A 20,307-nucleotide genomic window follows, 5' to 3' on the forward strand; every position below is an offset into this window, starting at 1 on the left:
TAGAGACCAACATCCACTAAGCAGTTGCTGACATACTTCAGACTGAATCAAAGTGGCCCTCAGTGACAACTATTGATATCCTCAAGTCCTCTTCATGCATAAGTTGCAAAACATGAAATAATCAAAACAAACAATTAAAAAAAGAAACCTCTTCAGTTTTCATTTTTTATTAGGAAAATTATTTTGCAGATTATTATCATCATCATCTTTATATTTATATATATTTATATATTTATATATGCTAGTTTCCATTATTCAGAAGATGCATCAGCACAGTATATCTTAATAGGAAGACTATTGCTAGAATAAATATCTGTACATTATACTTAGTTAAATAAAATTATAACAAAGAAAGTCCCAAAAGAGAAAAAAACGAAATAAACCAAGAGAAACATTTACAAAAACAATAAACACTACAAAGAAATAAACCATTTGCCAAATCAAAGTCATATATGCTGCTGAAGAATTTCTTTAAAAAATACAAAGATGATTCACAGTTTGTGTCCTTGATCTCATGCTGGCCGGAACACCGAGAGGGACCATGCAGGAATGAGGGGGCCAGGGCAACAAGATAGTACCAAACTACATTACTCACAAAGTCCACATGTTACCGCTTTACATGTCCTGTCTGCAAAGAAAAAGAAAAGAAAACTGCCTGTGAGGATCTGAGGCGATCGGACACGACGATGGTCGGGGCCGAGCGAGAGAGGTCAGCAGGGTCAGTGGGAGTGTTTCTCTATTTCGGTCCTCCAGCACTGATTTTCTTCAGACCCCGTGACAAGAAAAGCGACTCGACAGGACTGAAACCTGTCAATGGAAATGAGCCTCGGCTCAGAAACTTTATTATTGTATTACTGTTCTGGTGACTCCTTTTTCTGTCAGTTTTACACCATTTCAAAACCCACGTGAGCAGCATTCCCTCTGCAGAACAAGACCCTTTAGCAAACGTTACGAGTAGGTACCCTGTTACCTGACAGGTGGATGAAAACATCTTCAGCTGCTCCTATGAAAACCTGTGTGCTGCCAAGGAGACGGTCTATGAAGGCCCAAACTGTTACACACACGTGCTCATTCGGTTCAGTGGATATAATGACATAATCCCTTCAAGTATTTAAGACTGAAATTTGAAGCAGTTATATAATTAAAATATAAATATATTGATAAATAAAGACTGTTTTAGGGAAAAGCACGATTTTAATATTTAATGACTCACCTACAGTAAAAACCTATTTGTGTAAAGAAGTGTGACAGGATTTTAAATAATTTTCTCTTAATGTTGACTATTAACTGAATTACAGTCTCGTGAAGAATTTTATTTGCTCATCAAGTGCTAACATTTTAGGTCTCCATAGATTTCATTGCCTGAAGTTCTTTTTCTGGCTTGGAAAACCACAGCAAACCCCAAAAGCAAAAGCAGTTTTCAAAAGAAGATCGTCTTTTACTGGTGCCATCTTCTGATCGGATGGATTGACTAAAAGAGAAGACTGCAGAATCCCTCACGCTACACGCTCTCCTCTCGCATCTATGAAATATTAAACCCTTTGGACAATATTTACAACTATCTACAATCAGATGTGAACAGGGACGGATTTCAGTCTGTTCAACGACAAACAAATGCACAAAAAAAACCCCAACATGAGATGAAATGTGAAAGGAGCTCAAGAGTTTAAAGGCTATGAAGTAGATTTTTATGAAGTATTGCTGACATGAAGTGAAAAAATAGCTAGTGAGCAAACAAGACTTCAGTGAACATATCTGTGTGAGAAGTGTTTGTCCAAATGTTTGTTTTAACTCCCCACCTGCTTTACAATCCTGGTTAGAATTATGATCTGTAAGCCTTATCTTGAAGCAGTCATGCAAATAAAACCCTTGTGCATCATCGTAACGATGCAATTATCGATCGTCAGCCTCAAAGGTTTCCTTTTAGTATAATAATGAATGTAAACAAAAGATGAAAGGCTCACATTAATTGAAACTGTAATGTTTGGTCACAGAACCTTTATTAAAAGCAATTTCTCTTCTCCTCTTGTTGTTTTTTTTAAGTTTCTGTCTCTGATCCACCACTATGTCATCAAGCTGTTGAAAGGAGTCTGTGTTGCAGGGGTTGATTTAAGATCTCTGGTGTTCAGTGGGATTTTGGTCAGAACTCCTGACCCATTACTGTTTCATGCTACTCAGCACTCATTTGATACATTCACTTTCTGCACTGCACAGAAGCAGAAAAACATTCACGCAGCATGATACAACCACTACCGTGTCTTACCGGGGCTAATGTCTTCATCAACCTAGTAGCAGGCACATGAATACGAATCATTTCATAGACAGTTGCTTATCACTGACTTCTTTTTTTCAGAGTGCTACTTTTTTGTGCCTCTCTTTAAGACAAAGTAAGAGATTTGGGGATTTGTGTGTGTGTGTGGTGTGTGTGTGTGTGTGTGCGTGTGCGTGTGTGTGTGGGAGGGGGGGCAGTTTTAGTTTTCAGATCCAGGGCTGTGTTAAGGCCAGTGAAAAAAAGAGACAGAGAGAGATTAACAAGATTGATAGCTGGGGAATAGTTAGGTGATATTCACTGAAGGTGCTGAAAAAAACCACTGGGTTAAAAGTCATGCAGAATTGCTTACCCTACCTTTAATTGTTCAATTCAAGTTAATTCAAAGGGTGCCAAAAATCTGTGCTCAAACATGAGCTACATGTTTTGGCTGAGTTTTATATTTCCCCACATAGCTCATTTAATTAGTGCAAATATCGTTAGAACACATTTTTAAGGTATTTCCGAAGATATTTGTGTTCTATGCGACTTTTCAAGAGCGGAACTAATTCTAACCAGGAATGTGCGGATGGTACTTGTAAGCTTGTGTGTGTGTCATAATAGTGTGTGTGTTGTGCAAGGTGAGCGATCCTGAACGTGTATTCTCCACAGGAAAACGTCAAACATCTGACATACATTTCGTTAGATGGTACAGCAAGAAACAACAACTACACACACACACACACACACACACACACACACACACACACACACACACACACACACACACACACACACACACACACACACACAGTTAATGTAGGCCAGAGTGAAATAATGCAAAAGAGTGGCTTAATGTGCACATACAAGCTTCACCGGCAAATGAGATGAGACAAGCCATGGGCGGAGGGGGCAGAGGTGACTGTCCTGATTCCTGCCAGCATTTAACGCACAGTCCACAAACTCAACAGATGCTCAGACGCCCTGCATGCACGTCATCTTTTTTACAAAGAGTCCTCCACGCCATCTCAGTTGGCTCTTATCGAGGCCACGGCCGGCGCAACTTCATGTTTTCATACCACGTCCATTAATAGCCCAGCTCTGTTGTCGTCCACACCACTCTCACATGCCGTCTCCTTGTTTTTCCTCATGGTCCATGCGGGGACATGAGCAACGACGGCCTCCCCATTAACGTCAGCAGAGCAGCAGATTGCACGCAATCTGGGATTTACGTGACGCGAGCAGAAGCGCAGCCGAGATGATATTTATGCAGTATGTGCACTACTGTCGGTAGTACATCAGATCAGAGCTGAGCCGGGCCAGAAAAATCATTACAGATCATCTTTTTTTTTTCTTTTTTTATGTTTAATGCTTCTGACGGCCACTTCATGCAGTGTAAGCTGTATTTACTCTATCTGGCATCATAATATATATATATATAATATAAAAACTTAAACAAATGTTGAAATGTGATTTAAATCATATCCGTTTCAAACGCACACTCACACACACGCAAGAAGAGAATAAAAGAGTGTGAGAGATCATCCCTGGCATCTAACAGGTAAAGGGCATGTTTACAATGTAGATTTTGGAGTTCAACAGGACCTCACATTTTGTGCAAAGTACAACACATCATATAACAATGGATTCATTCAGAAACAAAAGAATTAACAGCAATGAAGTGGACCCTTTAGTTACATATTCACATTTTGCTAGTATTCTGTCACTAATAGATCTGAAGAGTGAACGTGTAAAATACGAGATATCATGAGGATTATTATTAAGCTGTATATTACAGTACATAGCAACAGTGAACCTTAACTGTAGCAACATTTCCTGGTTACAAAGGACTTCTTCCCAGAAAGACAGTGTTTACAGTATCTCCTTACATGGGTAACATCTTACTTGAAGCTCTTTAAGATATCAATATGCTCATTTACAATAGCTACACACCTGGAATAGTTTATTGATGATCTGAAAACATGAATTATGTAAGCAGGACATTTTACACGGGGCTTACAAATGAAGAACTGCTAATTAATAAGCAAGTCTTCAAGTAAAATGTCACCCTAAAGTGCCCAGTTGATGATCCTGCTGCACACGTGAAGACACAGAGGGACACAGACAAGAACATTTGCTGTGCTTTTGCTGTTTTCTTTTTCTTTTTTGTTGTTGTTGTTGTCAGAAAGACAGACACAGTTAAAAGGGGGTTAGTCGTCTGCGTCTTTGCATTTAACAGTACAGAAGCTGATTATCCTCCACACAAATTGTTGTTAAAACCTCCTGAGAAATGGAGAAAAGTGGACAAATAATCGGAAACTCCTCGGCACCCTGCCGCCCTGCCGGGATTACATCACATTTTGCGAACACAGCCAACCGGTCACGTCACGATACCCTGTTGTTCAGCAGAACCACAACCTTGTTGTGCCATGTACCAGACCAAACTAATGATAATAATAATAATAATAAAAAAAAACTGAGACCTTCCTTTGACCATGACGTAATTGCTCTCCCAGGTTCACGTCTGGTGAATAGATGTTAAAGACTGAAATTGCACAAAAAAAGGCAAAATATATATATAAAAAATAAGACAAAAATGCACAGATAAACATGTTGGTAAAAAAGTATTGTGCTTTTAGCCGTCCTGTATAACTTTAAGAGCTCCAGCATGAATAATAGTGTGTTTATATGCACTTCTGACACACAGAAGAGCATATCAGCTATTCAGTAATGCAGTTAAAAACAATGCAAATTAAAAGTTGTGAATGTATTTATGGTATAAAGTGCAATGTGAGGGCATTTAGGCTGAGTAAGTCCTGTTTGTCTTCACGTAGTTAGTCAACGTTAACAACGAGAGCTATATATGTGTTTTCTCTTTTTTTTTTACTCTTAGTTGAGTGTATCTGTGAACATGCGTTGCCTTTCTGTGTCCATTCTGTTTCCAATGACGCCTGATTAAATGTAAACGTGTGAGAGGTAATGCAACCAAACCAGCCACAGAGAAAACAGAACAGCAATTCACTGAATAATATGCATGCGTTACTTTAACCCCTTCTTCTTTCTGTGTGCTTCTTGTTGAATGTACAGAAATCGATTGAGCATTAGAAAGCAAACAAACAAGAAACAAAAGGCATTTATAGACTTTGACATGAAAAGTGCCGAGCAAAGCTGAGATTCTCCACGTCGGGACCAAAAGTCCCCTGTTTTCACCAGTTTGGCAACAATAATCCAAGTGCACCATCTTTGCTGACAAGGCAGATGAGAGCTCAGATGCCTTCTGTTCAGTTTTTCTACGCTTGATGAGAGTCTTAAAAGGATTGTTGCGTTGTATCGTTGTGGGCAGACCCCGCCACTGGATGCCTCCTTGAACCAGACATTTAGAAGGGTGAGTTTTTTGTTTTTACATAAAGACAGTGGAATAAGTGTAAAGGTGGGTCTTTTTTATTTTTTGTAATCAATAAGGTGGAACAATACGATGAGAAAATGGATGAGTTTTTCCTCCAACCAGCCTCAAATTTAAATTTTGATGCTGGAGATTCAGACTCTATTTCTCTGACCGATATGCCAGTTGGGGTGGTGTATTAGGAGGTTTGAATGATATACATTTACATACTCCGTGTTTATTTACAGCAGAATCCTCCGTTATGGCTCTGGGATGATTGCTTTGCTGAGTTGCTGCTCATGCTCCAACGTTTGAGTCCCTAATTCAGTGGAATGACAGACGTGCCAGTCTGTGAAAATTGTGTTTTTTACCAGATAAGGGAGCTCAGCCAAGCCTGTGGACTTCGATATATCTACATGATTTTAGTTATAGTAGTAGCTATGAGGACGGGGGGGGGGCGGGATGTTGAAGGAGAGTTTGGGTTGTGAGCAGAGCAGGGAGGGAAGGCATGAACAGAAAGAGAAAACATGTGAAATGTTTTGTTTTTCCACCCTCTCAACTCCGTCCCATGCAGCTGTCGCTCCATTAAGTCAAACGTAAAGGAAAGTATGCTCCAGCCTGAATATACGCTGTGTTAATGATTGCACCACCCAAACAGAGAAGGATATGGATGCTGAAACTCCCGTTGCCATCCAAACATTTTTGCTTTGAGTGACACCTGCCTCCACACACGCGCACACACCTTTCATCCCCTCCCCTCCCTTCCTCTCCGGGATTTACATCACACTGCACTTGCCCTTCAGTCTCTCTGCGCGGGACTGCTTCCCAGAGCGCTTGCCGTCAATGTTGAGGCTCATGTTCCTCTTCTTGTCCAGGTTGAGGAGCTCCTGGAAGAGCTCCGTGACATTGTGGTTGGTCTTGGCTGACGTCTCCATGAAGGCGCACTTCCACTGGTTGGCTTGGGCCTCGCCGTCTTTGGTCTCCACTTCTCGCTGGGTCTCGTCACTCTTGTTACCCACAAGCATGATGGGGATCGCCTCAACATTGCCCTTTATGGCCAAGACCTGCAGAAAAAAGGAAAAGTAGGTGGTGGGATTGTTATGATTTGGACAGCAAGTGCTCTTTATGATTGTAGGCATGAACGTTGAACTCCAAAACAGCATGGATACGGAAATTTACAATTTTAAGACACACGTTTTAAAAGGTGCTTTTAATTAAAATAGTTTTGGAAAGACTATTTGAAGCTTCTTTTTTTTCTCTTATACTAAATATTGTACTTTTTTGCTGTACGTTTCATATAAACCAATTATTTCTAAATATCAACTCTACAAAAGACTGGATAACATGAAGAACAGCATATATGTTTCAAGTGGCTAGAATTAAAAAAAAATCCAACCTACATAACCTTCTCCGTGAGAAGACCGGCCAAAATCTTGAAGTCGTTCTTTGAAAATAAAATTCATTACACTGCAAAAATTCATTTTTTTAAGAAAGTAAAAAATAAACTATTTTGTTAATTTTAAGAATTCTAGTTAAGTGTATTATTCGTACCCCGCTGGCGAGTATATTTTTGAATAAAATACGGCAATTTTGACCAGATTTATGGAATGTTTAATTTATTTCAACAGGGACGGTTTTTGCAGTGTAGAAATAAACTGGTGATTTTTCTGGGGGTAAATTTACATTTGTTTTACACAAAAATTGTAGGTCACAGACTTCACATGATAGACAATTAGAAACTGATTCTAATTTGGTTTTAATGTTCTGAGGAACATATTAAACGCATTTTTTTGGTCTGACTAGATCAGGGGTCGGCAACCTGCGGCTCTAGAGCCTCATACCTCTTTAGCACCGCCCTAGTGGCTCCCTAGAGGTTTTTCAAAAAACGTTCTTTTTTTCCTTTTTTTCTTCTTTTTTTCTTTTTCCTTTCCTTTTTAATCTAGACATTTCGACTTTTTTCTCAACATTTCGACTTTTTTCTCAACATTTCGACTTTTTTCTCGAAGTGCATAATGAATAAATAAATCTCCCCCCAGTTATAACTAATGCTAACTAACTAATAACTAACTAATATAGATACATGCAGCATGTGTTGCCTTCATTCTAAGGCTTATATAAGACTTTTCATTTTTTGCGGCTCCAGATATATTTGTTTTTTGTGTTTTTGGTCCAATATGGCTCTTTCAACATTTTGGGTTGCCGACCCCTGGACTAGATAGTGTCTTACATGCAGTTCTCACAGTACTCTGCAGCCTGGATAATCAGGGAGAAGTCTGGCTAGCAGAAATAACTCAACGCTCATAAACCCCACAGTACTTCCAGCGAATGCTTCATCAGATACAGTTTCACTGCATCACTTTTGCACTACACAGTTATTTACTTTGTCATTACATCTTTTCTTCATTTTGCAACATGGCCAACAGTCCTTGTCAAGTGTTGCAAAATCGTGTCACTGTGTGAAATTTCAGGTTTGAGTGGGTTGAGATTGAGAAAAGCCACTCACTCTGAGCAGCTGTTAGTTCAGATATTACCACGTTAGCTCCCATTCAGAGTTCCTCCCTGATTCTCCCAACTGAGAGCACTGCGACCAGAGGTGTCAAAAGTATTCACATTCATTACTCAGGTAGAAGTATAGATACTAGAGTTTAAAAATACTCCTGTAGAAGTTGAAGTATCAACTCAAGTTTTTTACTCAAGTAAAAGTATAAAAGTACTGGTTTCAAAACTACTTAAAGTATAAAAGTAAAAGTAATGTAAGGGGGAAAAAGCCATTAAGGACAAAAGCCATTGAAAATGAATGCATCTTAGTATAATGCAAATATATTAAAGAACCATATATGTGTACTATTGAGCATTAACATGTGTTTCAGAGAGCAGGAGATATGATGACTAGTTACCTATAAGTATTTGTAATGGTGTAAAAAGTCAAACTTCAGAGGCATGTTATCATTTATCCTAACCTTTATTGGAGCTAAACTGGACAAGAACATCTGAAACAACCACAACCAAATTCACTCTATCCGGATGGAGAAATTTAACTGGATAGTTTTTTTTAAAGGCCGAAATGAAATAGAGTAACGTGGCTGTTTTTAAAATGTAAGGAGTAAAAAGTACAGATAATTGCGTGAAAATGTAAGCAGAGCCGGATTAACGCAAAGGCAGACTAGGCACGTGCCTAGGGCCCGACAGGGGGGGGGGCCCAGACAGAGGGACAAAAAAAAAAAAAAAAAAAAAAAAAGTCTGCACACATATTAATGGTTGATAACATGCCGGTAAAAACCTAAGGCATATATATATGTGCATTATTACTATATTTAGTATACATACATATATATATACGCATACATACGCACAGGGCCGCCGCAAGGGATGTGCGAACCGTGCGACCGCACGGGGCCTGGCGCCCCAAGGGGCCTGGCGCTATGGACCGTTTTTTTTTTCCCCCAATTTTTTATTTTTTTTTCCTTATAAATATCAACAGTCACGTTCCATTACAGACCTAAATGTGTACTAGTCTGTGCATATCAATAAATATATGTGCAATGATGACGCGTGTCTGTTGTTCAATACAACTGATCAGACCAAGCGCGGACACAAGCTGCTCTGATCCAGACGGGTGGAGTTGGAACAAACTGTCACACAATGTCGAGAGAACGAGACAGATTCAGGAAATTTCCATTAGGGGATGAAAAAAGAAAAAAACAAAAGAAAATGGAAGAGTTTAATGCCTCTCTGAAAGGCACGTTTGATAAATTTGTTACAAAAATCACCGATCCGACCGGGTCTCAAGCAGCCGTGAGGCCCCGCGTCGAGGAAAGCCCAGATGATGATGAGGCAGGGGAAGGTATCCAGTATTTTGCTAATTGGAGAGTTAAAATTGCGCATATAGACACCCGATCCGACCCGAAAAACCCAAAAATGGGCCCCCCTGGCTATTTCACACAGGGCCTCGCAAATCTCTCAAACGGCTCTGCATACGCATACACATACATACATATACACATACAGACATACATACTACAGCACACTTTGTCTTACTGCAAATTTTATTGGTCTTTGTAGATTTGACTTCTTATTTAACTATTCAATTTAATCAACACATTTAATTAAGATTTTCTGCAAAATGCTCACAATCGATAAGATAAGAATCATTTAATAGCATTTAATAGAGCATTGTAATAACGTATAAATAATAAAAATCTAAAAATAGTCTGATAGACTGTTTAATATACAACACATGACTTATTTTGGAATACAAAGAACCAACTTGACTATGACTTTGCTATGTAAAATGTGAATTAAGTTTTATTAGTAACTTTGGTAAGTTTAAGATTTCATAAATAACATCGATGGAGGGGGGCCCAAAAATCACAGTCTGCCTAGTGTAGTCCATTTATTTAATCCGGCTCTGAATGTAAGGAGTAAAAGTAAAAAGTCGTCTGAAAAAGAATTACTCCAGTGAAGTATAGATAACCAAAATTACTACTTAAGTAAGGTAACGAAGTATTTGTACTTTGTTACTTGACACCTCTGACTGCGACTACTCATAAGTACTTTGCACAATAAACTCTTCTCTAATCCGCCCAGCCATCCACAAATACTCCTCACCTGTTGATAGATGGGTTTGAGCTCCTCCAGGGACTGTTTGCTTGTGATGGAGTAGACCAAGATGAAGGCGTGCCCCTTGGAGATGGAGAGACGCTGCATGGCCGGGAACTGGTGGCTCCCAGTCGTGTCTGTGATCTGGAGGGTGCAGACGCTCTTATCGCAGCTGATCACCTGGCGGTAGGTGTCCTCTACGGTGGGGATGTAGGTGTCCCTAAAAGTGCCCTTCACAAAGCGCAGAACCAGGGAGCTCTTCCCGACTCCTCCTGCCCCGAACACCACCACACGGTAGTCGTTGCTCTGCTCCGGCATTCTGCCCCGCTGAGGCTTAAGACAGTGTTACACCTGCGATGTTGAAGTGTGATAAGGGGGGGGGGGGGGGGGGGGCAACAGAAGCAGAAGAGGGTTGGGATTTGTTTAACAATAGGTGGACAGAACAAAAGCATTTGAGATGAACCACTTGCTTGGATTTCATTTTATAACTTTTCCTGGTCTGAATATGAGCCAGAGAACGAATTAGAAAGGATGAGTTTGGTGAGGCTCCAAGGGTTTTACCTGACGCAGATATTTCCCTAATCAATACCCCTTACACAGTTGCAGTTTCTTAGATCTAAAGCCAAGGCCCCACTGCATTTCAACAGTTATCAACATATGGAAGCTGTAGCAAATTTTGGAGACTAGAGAAAGTATGATCAATAATACATGAACACAAAAAAATGCAATTCATCCAACCATCAAACAACTACGAAGCTAAACCCAAACATTCATAATACAAAGATCTGCTTTACTAAAAGATTGCATTATGTAATTTACCATTACACAGACCCCGTGACCCTGCAAAGGATAAAGCGGGTATAGAAAATGGATGGATGGACAGTAACGTGGAATTCAATTCAATTGATCTGGTACTGATCCAAACAACAGCAGAATTCAGGTAAATAACACAAAATAAATGCCTACATGATAAATCCTTCTCGTACAGAGGTGAAGAGGGAACACAAAACCTTATTTTGGAAAGAGGTCTGTGAATATTGGTGTTGGATCTATTAGTCAGCAGAAAACAGACATATGATTTTCTAAATGTCTGATTTGTTTTTGCAGCTTCTTGCCAAGTAGTCAAAATGTATTTAACAAAAGCTCAAGTTACCAAACTAATAAATAAAGCTCTATTGTTTGTTCTACAGGAAAGCCTTTAAGAAATGCAGAACTTAACAGAAGCATGGACAGTATCTTGGTACTAATCAATTAAACAAGCTACTCAATAAACACCTCATTTGCATTAATTATTGCACTAATAATAACAATAGCAGGTCTGATTGGTACTCATTTACAGCAGTAAACACCGTAAACTTTAGCTTCTGCACCTCATGTTTACGCATGCGGACGTCGTCCAAATTCAACATCTGTGTTTATCTTTGCAAGTAGTTCTTCTGCCGTCATGTTTCTCTGCCTCACTGTGCATTATCTATCTGTCATGGTTCAGCACTTGCTTTAAGGGCTCATAATACGACACCCTTTCAGATGTGATTGTAATTACTGCGTTATGATCTTCTAATTTCCCTTGGATAATTAATAAAGTATTATTTAATAGAGGTGAATTGAATTTTGCTCTCAGTGAGCGTCAGCTGCGGTGGAACAGTAAATTGTCATCGATACGACATGGAATGAATGGTTTTCTGTCACGGCGGGAACCAAATATTGATGGTGAGACGCCTGTAATTGCGTTGCCAGATTCTAGATATTATCAGTCAAGGATGTCAAAATAAATGAAGAGTCGTGGAGATCTTTTAGAGCTGCACAGAGACTCTTGCAGCAGGTGTGGGTGACATTTAGAGCCGCACTGGATACGCAACTGCAGTTTAATCTTCACCCTAAACTCTCAAGGCTTCCAGCTGATCAAATTATCCCTCCCTTAGATCACAGCAGTTTGTTTGTAAGTCTGTGCCAGTCAGAAGCATGTTAAGTACAACTGTATTGCCAGAAACAACATCTGGCTTTTGAAGAAGCTTAGCTGCTCGGTGTTTTCTGCTCAGGTCTGCTTTACATCAGACACGAGCACGGAGATGCACAAAGACAAACTTGAGGACAAATGAGGCCTTAATGTGCTTTTAGGAGTCAAAGTTGATGTTTCTGAGAGGACAGGGTTTCTACCAGAGGTGTCAAGTAACGAAGTACAAATACTTTGTTACCTTACTTAAGTAGAAATTTTGGTTATCTATACTTCACTGGAGTAATTATTTTTCAGACGACTTTTTTCTTTTACTCCTTACATTTTCACGCAATTATCTGTACTTTTTACTCCTTACATTTTAAAAACAGCCTTGTTACTCTATTTCATTTCGGCCTTTAAAAAAAACTATCCAGTTAAATTGCTCCATCCGGATAGAGTGAATTTGGTTGTGGTTGTTTCAGATGTTCTTGTCCAGTTTTGTTCTTACATCCGTTCCCTCAGATTCCTGCAACTAAACTTGGATGTACATTCCAATAAAGGTTAGGATAAATGATAACATGCCTCTGAAGTTGACTTTTTGCACCATTACAATACTTATAGGCAACTAGTCATCATATCTCCTGCTCTCTGAAACACATGTTAATGCTCAATAGTACACATACCGGTATATGGTTCTTTAATATATTTGCATTATACTAAGATGCATTCATTTTCAATGGCTTTTGTCATTAATGGCTTTTTTTCCCCTTACATTTACTTTTATACTTTAAGTAGTTTTGAAACCAGTACTTTTATACTTTTACTTGAGTAAAAAACTTGAGTTGATACTTCAACTTCTACAGGAGTATTTTTAAACTCTAGTATCTATACTTCTACCTGAGTAATGAATGTGAATACTTTTGACACCTCTGGTTTCTACAGAAAAAGTACAGCTGTTGTTGTGTTAATTATGGGACACTCAGGTATTTTTACCGGATTTACTCCATGAATTTTGTATTGAAAATGGATCAAATAAGTGAAAACACAGCTTACCAGCGACTTTATAAAGAACTACCTCACTGCTGCTTGATGATTTAATTTTCCCAGAGCTATGTTGTTGCATGGCCTGCTGAGCAGCCCTCTGGAGGTTAAAACTCAAGGTTTCGAGCCATTTCTTTAAAACAACAATGTCCAGGTTAAAATGGGGAGCAACAGTGGGGACATCTGCATCAACAGAGCTCTGCTTTGCCCTCGTGAGCAGGCTGAAACCTAAAGGACAGCGCATGCTTGACTCCAGATACGAGCCTCCAGAAACATGATACCAACACAGCCTCGAGACTGGGCAGTGATGGAAAGCACATCAGCACATTTCTAGTGTTTATCGGCGTGTTTACAGCTCCTTGTGTTGCATCCAAGTGGTGAAAAAAACACATTAGACTGTAGCCAGGCCTGTCGATGTGCAGCCGACAACTTGGACTGCAACTTAACAGTTTGTCTTTAGTTTGCCTTCAAACTGTATTTGGCTGTACTCGTTTTTAGGATGTGTACAGTAGCTGCTGCCACATCTACGTCACGGGATTCATGTTATTCAACAGAGACTGCAGAACATGACCCAGGAAACTAGACACAAACATGTTTGCAGGGTGAGACTATAACGACAGGAGCTTCACAGTTGGATGTCCTCTTGATGCTCACACATACGTATCTATCTGCATCTGCTATTCTGCTGTCTGTGACATGCTCCCTCCAGCTCCCTCTTGCTGTTTCCCCCCCATCTCTGTCTCCTCTATTCTCTCTTCTTAGGTCTCCATGCTGGTTGATCGATAAACTAAGGCTGGTGTGGTTTTAATCGATGGAGCTTGTCTCTCTAGGCCGTGACAGTCTGTCATGCTGCCTCACTCTCTGCCTGCTTTTTGTTTTTGTTTTTTTGGGGGCTTTCAGCTCCTGCTCATCAAAACCTTCCTCCACTCTCCTCCCCCTCTTTCACCTGAGCTAAAATTAGCCGTCTCCCTCACTCCGTCTGTCAGCAGATATAACTGCACACACAGGTGCAACCTCAGAGTGATACACATGCACAACTTCATTTGTCCTTGACACCAGGCCTTTGACATTAATGACACTCCTCTCTCCAATGAGAGCTGCGTCTGCCCCCCCCTCCTTTCATTCCATCCTCTTTCTCTGTTTCATCTGAAGCGAGGGCCACAGTTTTCTGGAGGATTTAACGGTTCACTGTAAAAGCATCTCTGGCAGCGCAGCCACAGTCCATTAGCAGATGGCACAAACCAAACGGGCCCGATTCTCCCCCTCAGTCAGAAAATAGCTGCAACGCAGCCGTCTCCACTCATTCATCTCCCTGAGAGCGCGAAGAAATGTCACCTTTAACAAAAAAAATAAAAAATATGCACATAATTTTCCTCAAGAGAGCCACTTACCCGGCAGCATAAAGGAAGCGCATTAACCAACATCAAACATAATGCCATTCAACAGATCAAGAGCCTGATTAAATAGACACCCACAAAGCGGTCCCGCGGTATCTTGTAGTGAAAGGTTTTAATCAGGCTGCTCATACTGGAATCCTGTGGATGCTCGGCTATTTGGTGATGGGGATTTTACAGGATCAACAGATTTTCAGCTTTTTTTTTTTCTGTTATAGTCTGTGCTCTTGTGGCCGGATGAGAGCAGGGAGACACACTTGTCGCATTGTCTCAAACCTGCACGAAGTTCCTCCAGCCTGTCAGGTGTATGCTTTTGTGTGTGAGTGTGTGTGTGTGAGCGTGTGTGTGTGTGTGTGGATGTGTGTGTGTGTGTGTGCGTGTGTGTGTGTGTATGTGCAGTCAAGCAGAAAACTCCCTGTTCTGTCTTCACAAATCAGCTCGGTTCTTTCCAGACGTGTGTGTGTGTGTGTGTGTGTGTGTGTGTGTGTGTGTGTGTGTGTGTGTGTGTGTGTGTGTGTGTGTGTGTGTGTGTGTGTGTGTGTGTGTGTGTGTGTGTGTGTGTATGTGTGTGTGTGTGTGTGTGTGTGTGTGTGTGTGTGTGTGTGTGTGTGTGTGTGTGTGTGTGTGTGTGTGTGTGTGTGTGTGTGTGTGTTCCGCCACAGGATTTAATCAGCGTCTCCAGAAAGGCAGTTTTAAGACTCAGGCATTTCGGGTTCAAACAGACCGGAGTTTTGGCTCAGACATTTTGATTTAGTCTTACTGCCGCATCGTTGCACTTACACCTGCTAACATACAGAAGATACACATAATGTGCCTTCCTTAAGCTCTTATTGACGTCTAATTTGTGGCTCATGAATGAAAATAGTTTGCAATAATTTTCCTGAGGGAGAGGAAAGACAATAAAGCTTTCTGTAATGTGTGTGTGTGTGTGTGTGGAAAGAAAATAAATGTTCCCTTTATATTCATAGAGTGAAAATGGACAAATTATTCAGGATGTTTTTATGAAAATCGGCACTCTCTCTGGAATAAGGAGCACTAACATGCCATACTCGCCAATAAATCTAAAGTCTCCCTTTAATGTTGGGTTAAAAACGGCAAAGAAATATAGGAGCAGTGTCACTTTTGGTTAGATGAAGATTTTTTTTTTGATTTAGCATCAAGCTCCAACGATAACAAAAATTTTAAACAAGTATAACACAGGGCGTTGCTGCACTCAACTAAAAGGTATTTGTGCACAATAGCGCCACAAATGCCTCATTTCAGACGGCTTTAATTCAGCGTAAGCCAACTCTGCACCTTCATCCAGGGTCATGTTAGCTGTTTCCTCCCGTCGCCAGTGGCAACAGTATCAATCTTCTTAATTGATTACCGACAATAGTTACAAATATATCAAACAATCGTCGTACCAAGCAGGATTTGAGCTCTTTATACAATTCACACCCCTTTATAAACTTCAAAATGCAAATAAACCCTTGGAGCTTTAATAATAATAATAAATTAAAGAGTCAACCCTTCTTTTCAAAGCCTCTGCAATTCAACCTGGCATACTGGATATCTGGTATATTGGACGGTATCTGGCATGATGGGTATCTGTTCTTGCTGTATTAGCTCCCTGCGTTGATCGGAACTCCAAATGTTTTGCTTATCCGAAAGTCTCTATCTGGTTTTTCATTATTGATCAAAAGTTTGACGGATGGATCACAAGTTTTTGGTGGAATTAAAATCTGCAGAGGTCCTGGATACAGATCCAAAATTTCAATCCTGTTATTGCTGATCTCTTTTAATGCTTAATATGGCTTCCATCAGGCTAAAAAAAGAAAAAAAAATGTACAGATCATCACAAAATTGCTCCTGGATTTATGGGAGACATTGCTCTTGGAGGATATTTTGATATCAAGCCAATGTTTGAGGATAGAACAGTAGATGAAGCCCTCCCCTTGGATGAAAAGAAACTCCGAACATTGATGGTGTCGGGATTTGTTTGGTGGCCTGATATTAAACTCCTGGAAGGGTTCATCATTAACAATAGATTGTATGGCCTTTCTAAACTTTGCATCAGTCTTTTGCTGTCCCTTTTTTAAAGTGAGATATGTATAAAGGTGGGTATAAAGGTGAAAACACCTGAAGCCAAAAGGTTTTAATCCCAACTCTAAACTATGACTGAGAGAGTACACCAGCATGTGAGCTACACTGTCCAAGAGACTGAAGCACTGGTCTTGGCCTACTAGCTAATCATCGAGCTTAACCTCCTATCTGCATGTGGGCCACTCTGCGTTGACCCAATTCCCAAGGACTTAAGTTACCAACAGTCTTTGCGTACGACCTTTTAAACCCCAAAGCCCTCTGATGCACCTTGCCTATATCTTTGACTCTGCATGAGCCTGGGTGAGCCACATATGGCTACATTTATCTGTCTGGCACTAATAACTAAGCAGAAGACTTTTTCCCAGAAGCCGATTCTGCACATGGGCAGCATCCAAGCATCATTTTTATGTTTCTAGCTTCAGATTTCTAATTATTAAAGCTCTTTGTAGATGTCCAATGAAACATGTCTGAGCAAAAACATGTTTCTGTGTCTGCAGCAACAGTTGGTGTTTAAGCGTGTATTAGTACAGCGTATTAGTGTGACCTCAGGATTCTTGTCTTGCTCTTTTTTCTGCTTCTGACATTACTAATCCAAGACAGAAAAAACAAAGCAGTAATGATTTTTAGTTGGCAGCACTGCCAACTGAGCAGTTTTGTTTGTTTTATTCACATTCATCTATCTATGTCATTACTTTTTTTTCCACCGAAGATACTGTCGATGCTCTTGAGGCCGTGACCTGACCAAACTCTTCATTACACACTGATGGAGTGTTGTGGAAGAATCCTGCAGTGACAGATGGTAAAGGTAGTCTGGGATTTAATCTATTGATCTGCTAAGGAAACAACAGATAAATAACATCAGGTGACCTAGGTCAGACAACATCGAGGTTTAAACCAGAAACAAGAAGGGAAATAACAAGGAGAGCCCCTGAGACATTAGGAAAATTATTACAACTAATTTTTTTTTCATCCAAAACTATAGTATAGAGCAAACAACTGATGATGATAGCTGACATTATGTCCTAATAAATGATTGGTTACTGAGTAGAATATCAAATATGACTTCTCAGAGGTCATTGTGTGCATATCTGTCCCGACCAGTCATCTTTTCCTGTGATTATTTATGCATAAGACCAAGAAGGTCCTTCTTAATACCATGAATAATGAAATCTAAATGAACCTTTTGAATGGGCTGCTGCCATCAGAAGGGCTAAAACACTTTAGCATTGATCCGCTCCAGTATTAGAGCAGACACTATGCAGTACATAATAATAAATGTGCACAGCAGTAATGGCAGACTTGACTGAGATTAACATGTACGAGCAAAAGATGCTTTTATGGAGCACAATGAGCAGCTGCACAAAACTTCTGATGTCATTTGTTAAGATTGAGCCTTACAGATAGTGAATGCTGTCTATAAGGGAAATCCTAGGGGGGCTCTAACTTGAAAATGATTGTTATAAGTTGTTTTTTGTTGTTATATATATACAGGATTGTCTCAGAAAATTAGAATATTGTGATAAAGTTCTTTATTTTCTGTAATGCAATTAAAAAAACAAAAATGTCATACATTCTGGATTCATTACAAATCAACTGAAATATTGCAAGCCTTTTATTATTTTAATATTGCTGATTATGGTTTACAGTTTAATATATATATATATATATATATATATACATATATATATATATATATATATATATATATATATATATATATATATATATATATGTATATATATATATATATATATATATATATATATATATATACATACAGGATATACATATATATATATATATGTATATGTGTGTGTGTGTGTGTGTGTGTGTGTGTGTGTGTGTGTGTGTGTGTGTGTTACTGTGACAGATAGTTCAGATTTAAGAAGGATGCCTTTGCTTCTTCCATGGCATCAAAATCATCATCATCTCATATCCCAACTCATCCCTTTCTTATCCCAAAAGCATTTCTGGCACCATTGGAATCACCGCTTCACTCTGCTGCTGCTTGTTACCATGTATTGAGTCATTTCTTCATCCTGCCTCGGTGGAGACAAGTGTTCTTATGCAACTGTACTGTGGCCATTCAGACAGACATGCAGACAGACAGACAGACAGACAGACAGACAGACAGACAGACAGACAGACAGACAGACAGACAGACAGACAGACAGACAGACAGACAGACAGACAGACAGACAGACAGACAGGACGTCAACACTCCCCCATCCACCCCCTATATCCTGCAACACATGTTAATATAGTGTGGATCTCTGCGCTACTGTCAACCCCAGCGTTTAAAGCGCTGACATAACTCCTCTCTGCCAACCCCCAAAACACGCACAAAGACACACAAACACACGCACTCACACTACCGACAGCGCCTACAGGAAGTCCAGCCACATACATATGAACACATGCAGAGACCTAAATGATTCACATTTCCTCTCCCACATCACGATGGCTCTTCTCTCCAAAAAAACACAAGCAGCGCATCATCAGACGTGGAGGAGGAAGAGGAGGAGAGGACGCACTGCAAAACAACACGCATCCAGATGGAGGATTAACCGTGCACATTTGCCGGAGAAAGTCGGGCTTTATGCGTCACAGATGGCGTCATTATTAGTGTATAGTAGCCTAATGTTGACGTGCGTCTCCTCCGCGTCGGTCGGGCTGTGTTGGGGAGGAGGAGGAGGACGAGGCCGTGGGGCCGCACATTGGTGCGCAGCGCCATTACAGACCAACCTACTCCTGCTCGGTTCATTCATAAATACCAGAGGATCGCCATCTCGCAGCAGTGCATCATTTCGCCGTCGCAGAGAACCCCCCCACCCCCTCTAAACCCCCTCGCATCACCTCCTCCTCCACCTCCCTTTACTCCTCCAAAGCAATATGATAATCCCGACACCTTCTCCTCCTCTCATCCGCCCTCCCCATTCAGATCTGACTACCAATATGGCTGTGCTGGGGCGCAGGCGACGGTGTACAATTATTATAATTATTATTATATAAAATCAGGCTTAACACGACTGCGATTTGTCCCTGGGAATGTGCGAGAGGGCTGTGGTGTGAATGTGAAGCGGCACCGACGCGTCCTGCGTCGGCCGCGGGCGCACGGCGGCTCCGCCACCGAGCACCAGCATCTCACGCCCGGGAACGGACGCCGAGAGGCGGGCGAAAGGAGGAGCGGGTCGGTCCCTTACCTGGTCGTGAAGAAGCAGCTCCGCTTCAGGCTCGTCCTCGCTCGGTTCCCAAGTCTGCGACACAAACGCCGACAGCGTCTTTTACAGCATTTTACGCGGTTCATGTAGAGCTCATGCCGTCCGACTTCCAGCAGCAGCACCGATCTCTCTCCCTCTCACACACACACACACACACACACACACACACACACACACACACACACACACACACACACACACACACACACACACACACACACACACACACACACACACACACACAGTCTCTCTCTCTCCCTCTCTCTTTCTCGCAGGACGTGGGAGGTGCTTTTCCCTCTCTCCCTTTTTCTGCCCACACCGGATTTTCTTTCGCACTTCGTAGCAGTTGGATGACAAAATGAATAAATAAAAATAAATAAATAAATAAATAAATAAAAAAT

General features: G+C 40.6%; 1 protein-coding gene across 1 annotated transcript; it reads right to left on the reverse strand.

Annotated features, from left to right (window-relative positions):
- Positions 1–247: 247 nt before the first annotated feature.
- On the reverse strand, positions 248–20,037 carry diras1b (DIRAS family, GTP-binding RAS-like 1b). The gene is made up of 3 exons (XM_061743254.1): positions 19,889–20,037; positions 10,239–10,580; positions 248–6,694 (listed from the first exon to the last, which is right to left on the reverse strand). The coding sequence occupies exons 2-3, from the start codon at positions 10,545–10,547 to the stop codon at positions 6,407–6,409; spliced, it is 597 nt and encodes a 198-aa protein (XP_061599238.1). The 5' UTR covers positions 10,548–10,580; positions 19,889–20,037; the 3' UTR covers positions 248–6,406.
- Positions 20,038–20,307: the final 270 nt, after the last annotated feature.

Source organism: Cololabis saira, chromosome 16 (genome assembly GCF_033807715.1).
Source record: "Cololabis saira isolate AMF1-May2022 chromosome 16, fColSai1.1, whole genome shotgun sequence".
In the NCBI taxonomy this organism is placed as follows: Eukaryota; Metazoa; Chordata; class Actinopteri; order Beloniformes; family Belonidae; genus Cololabis; species Cololabis saira.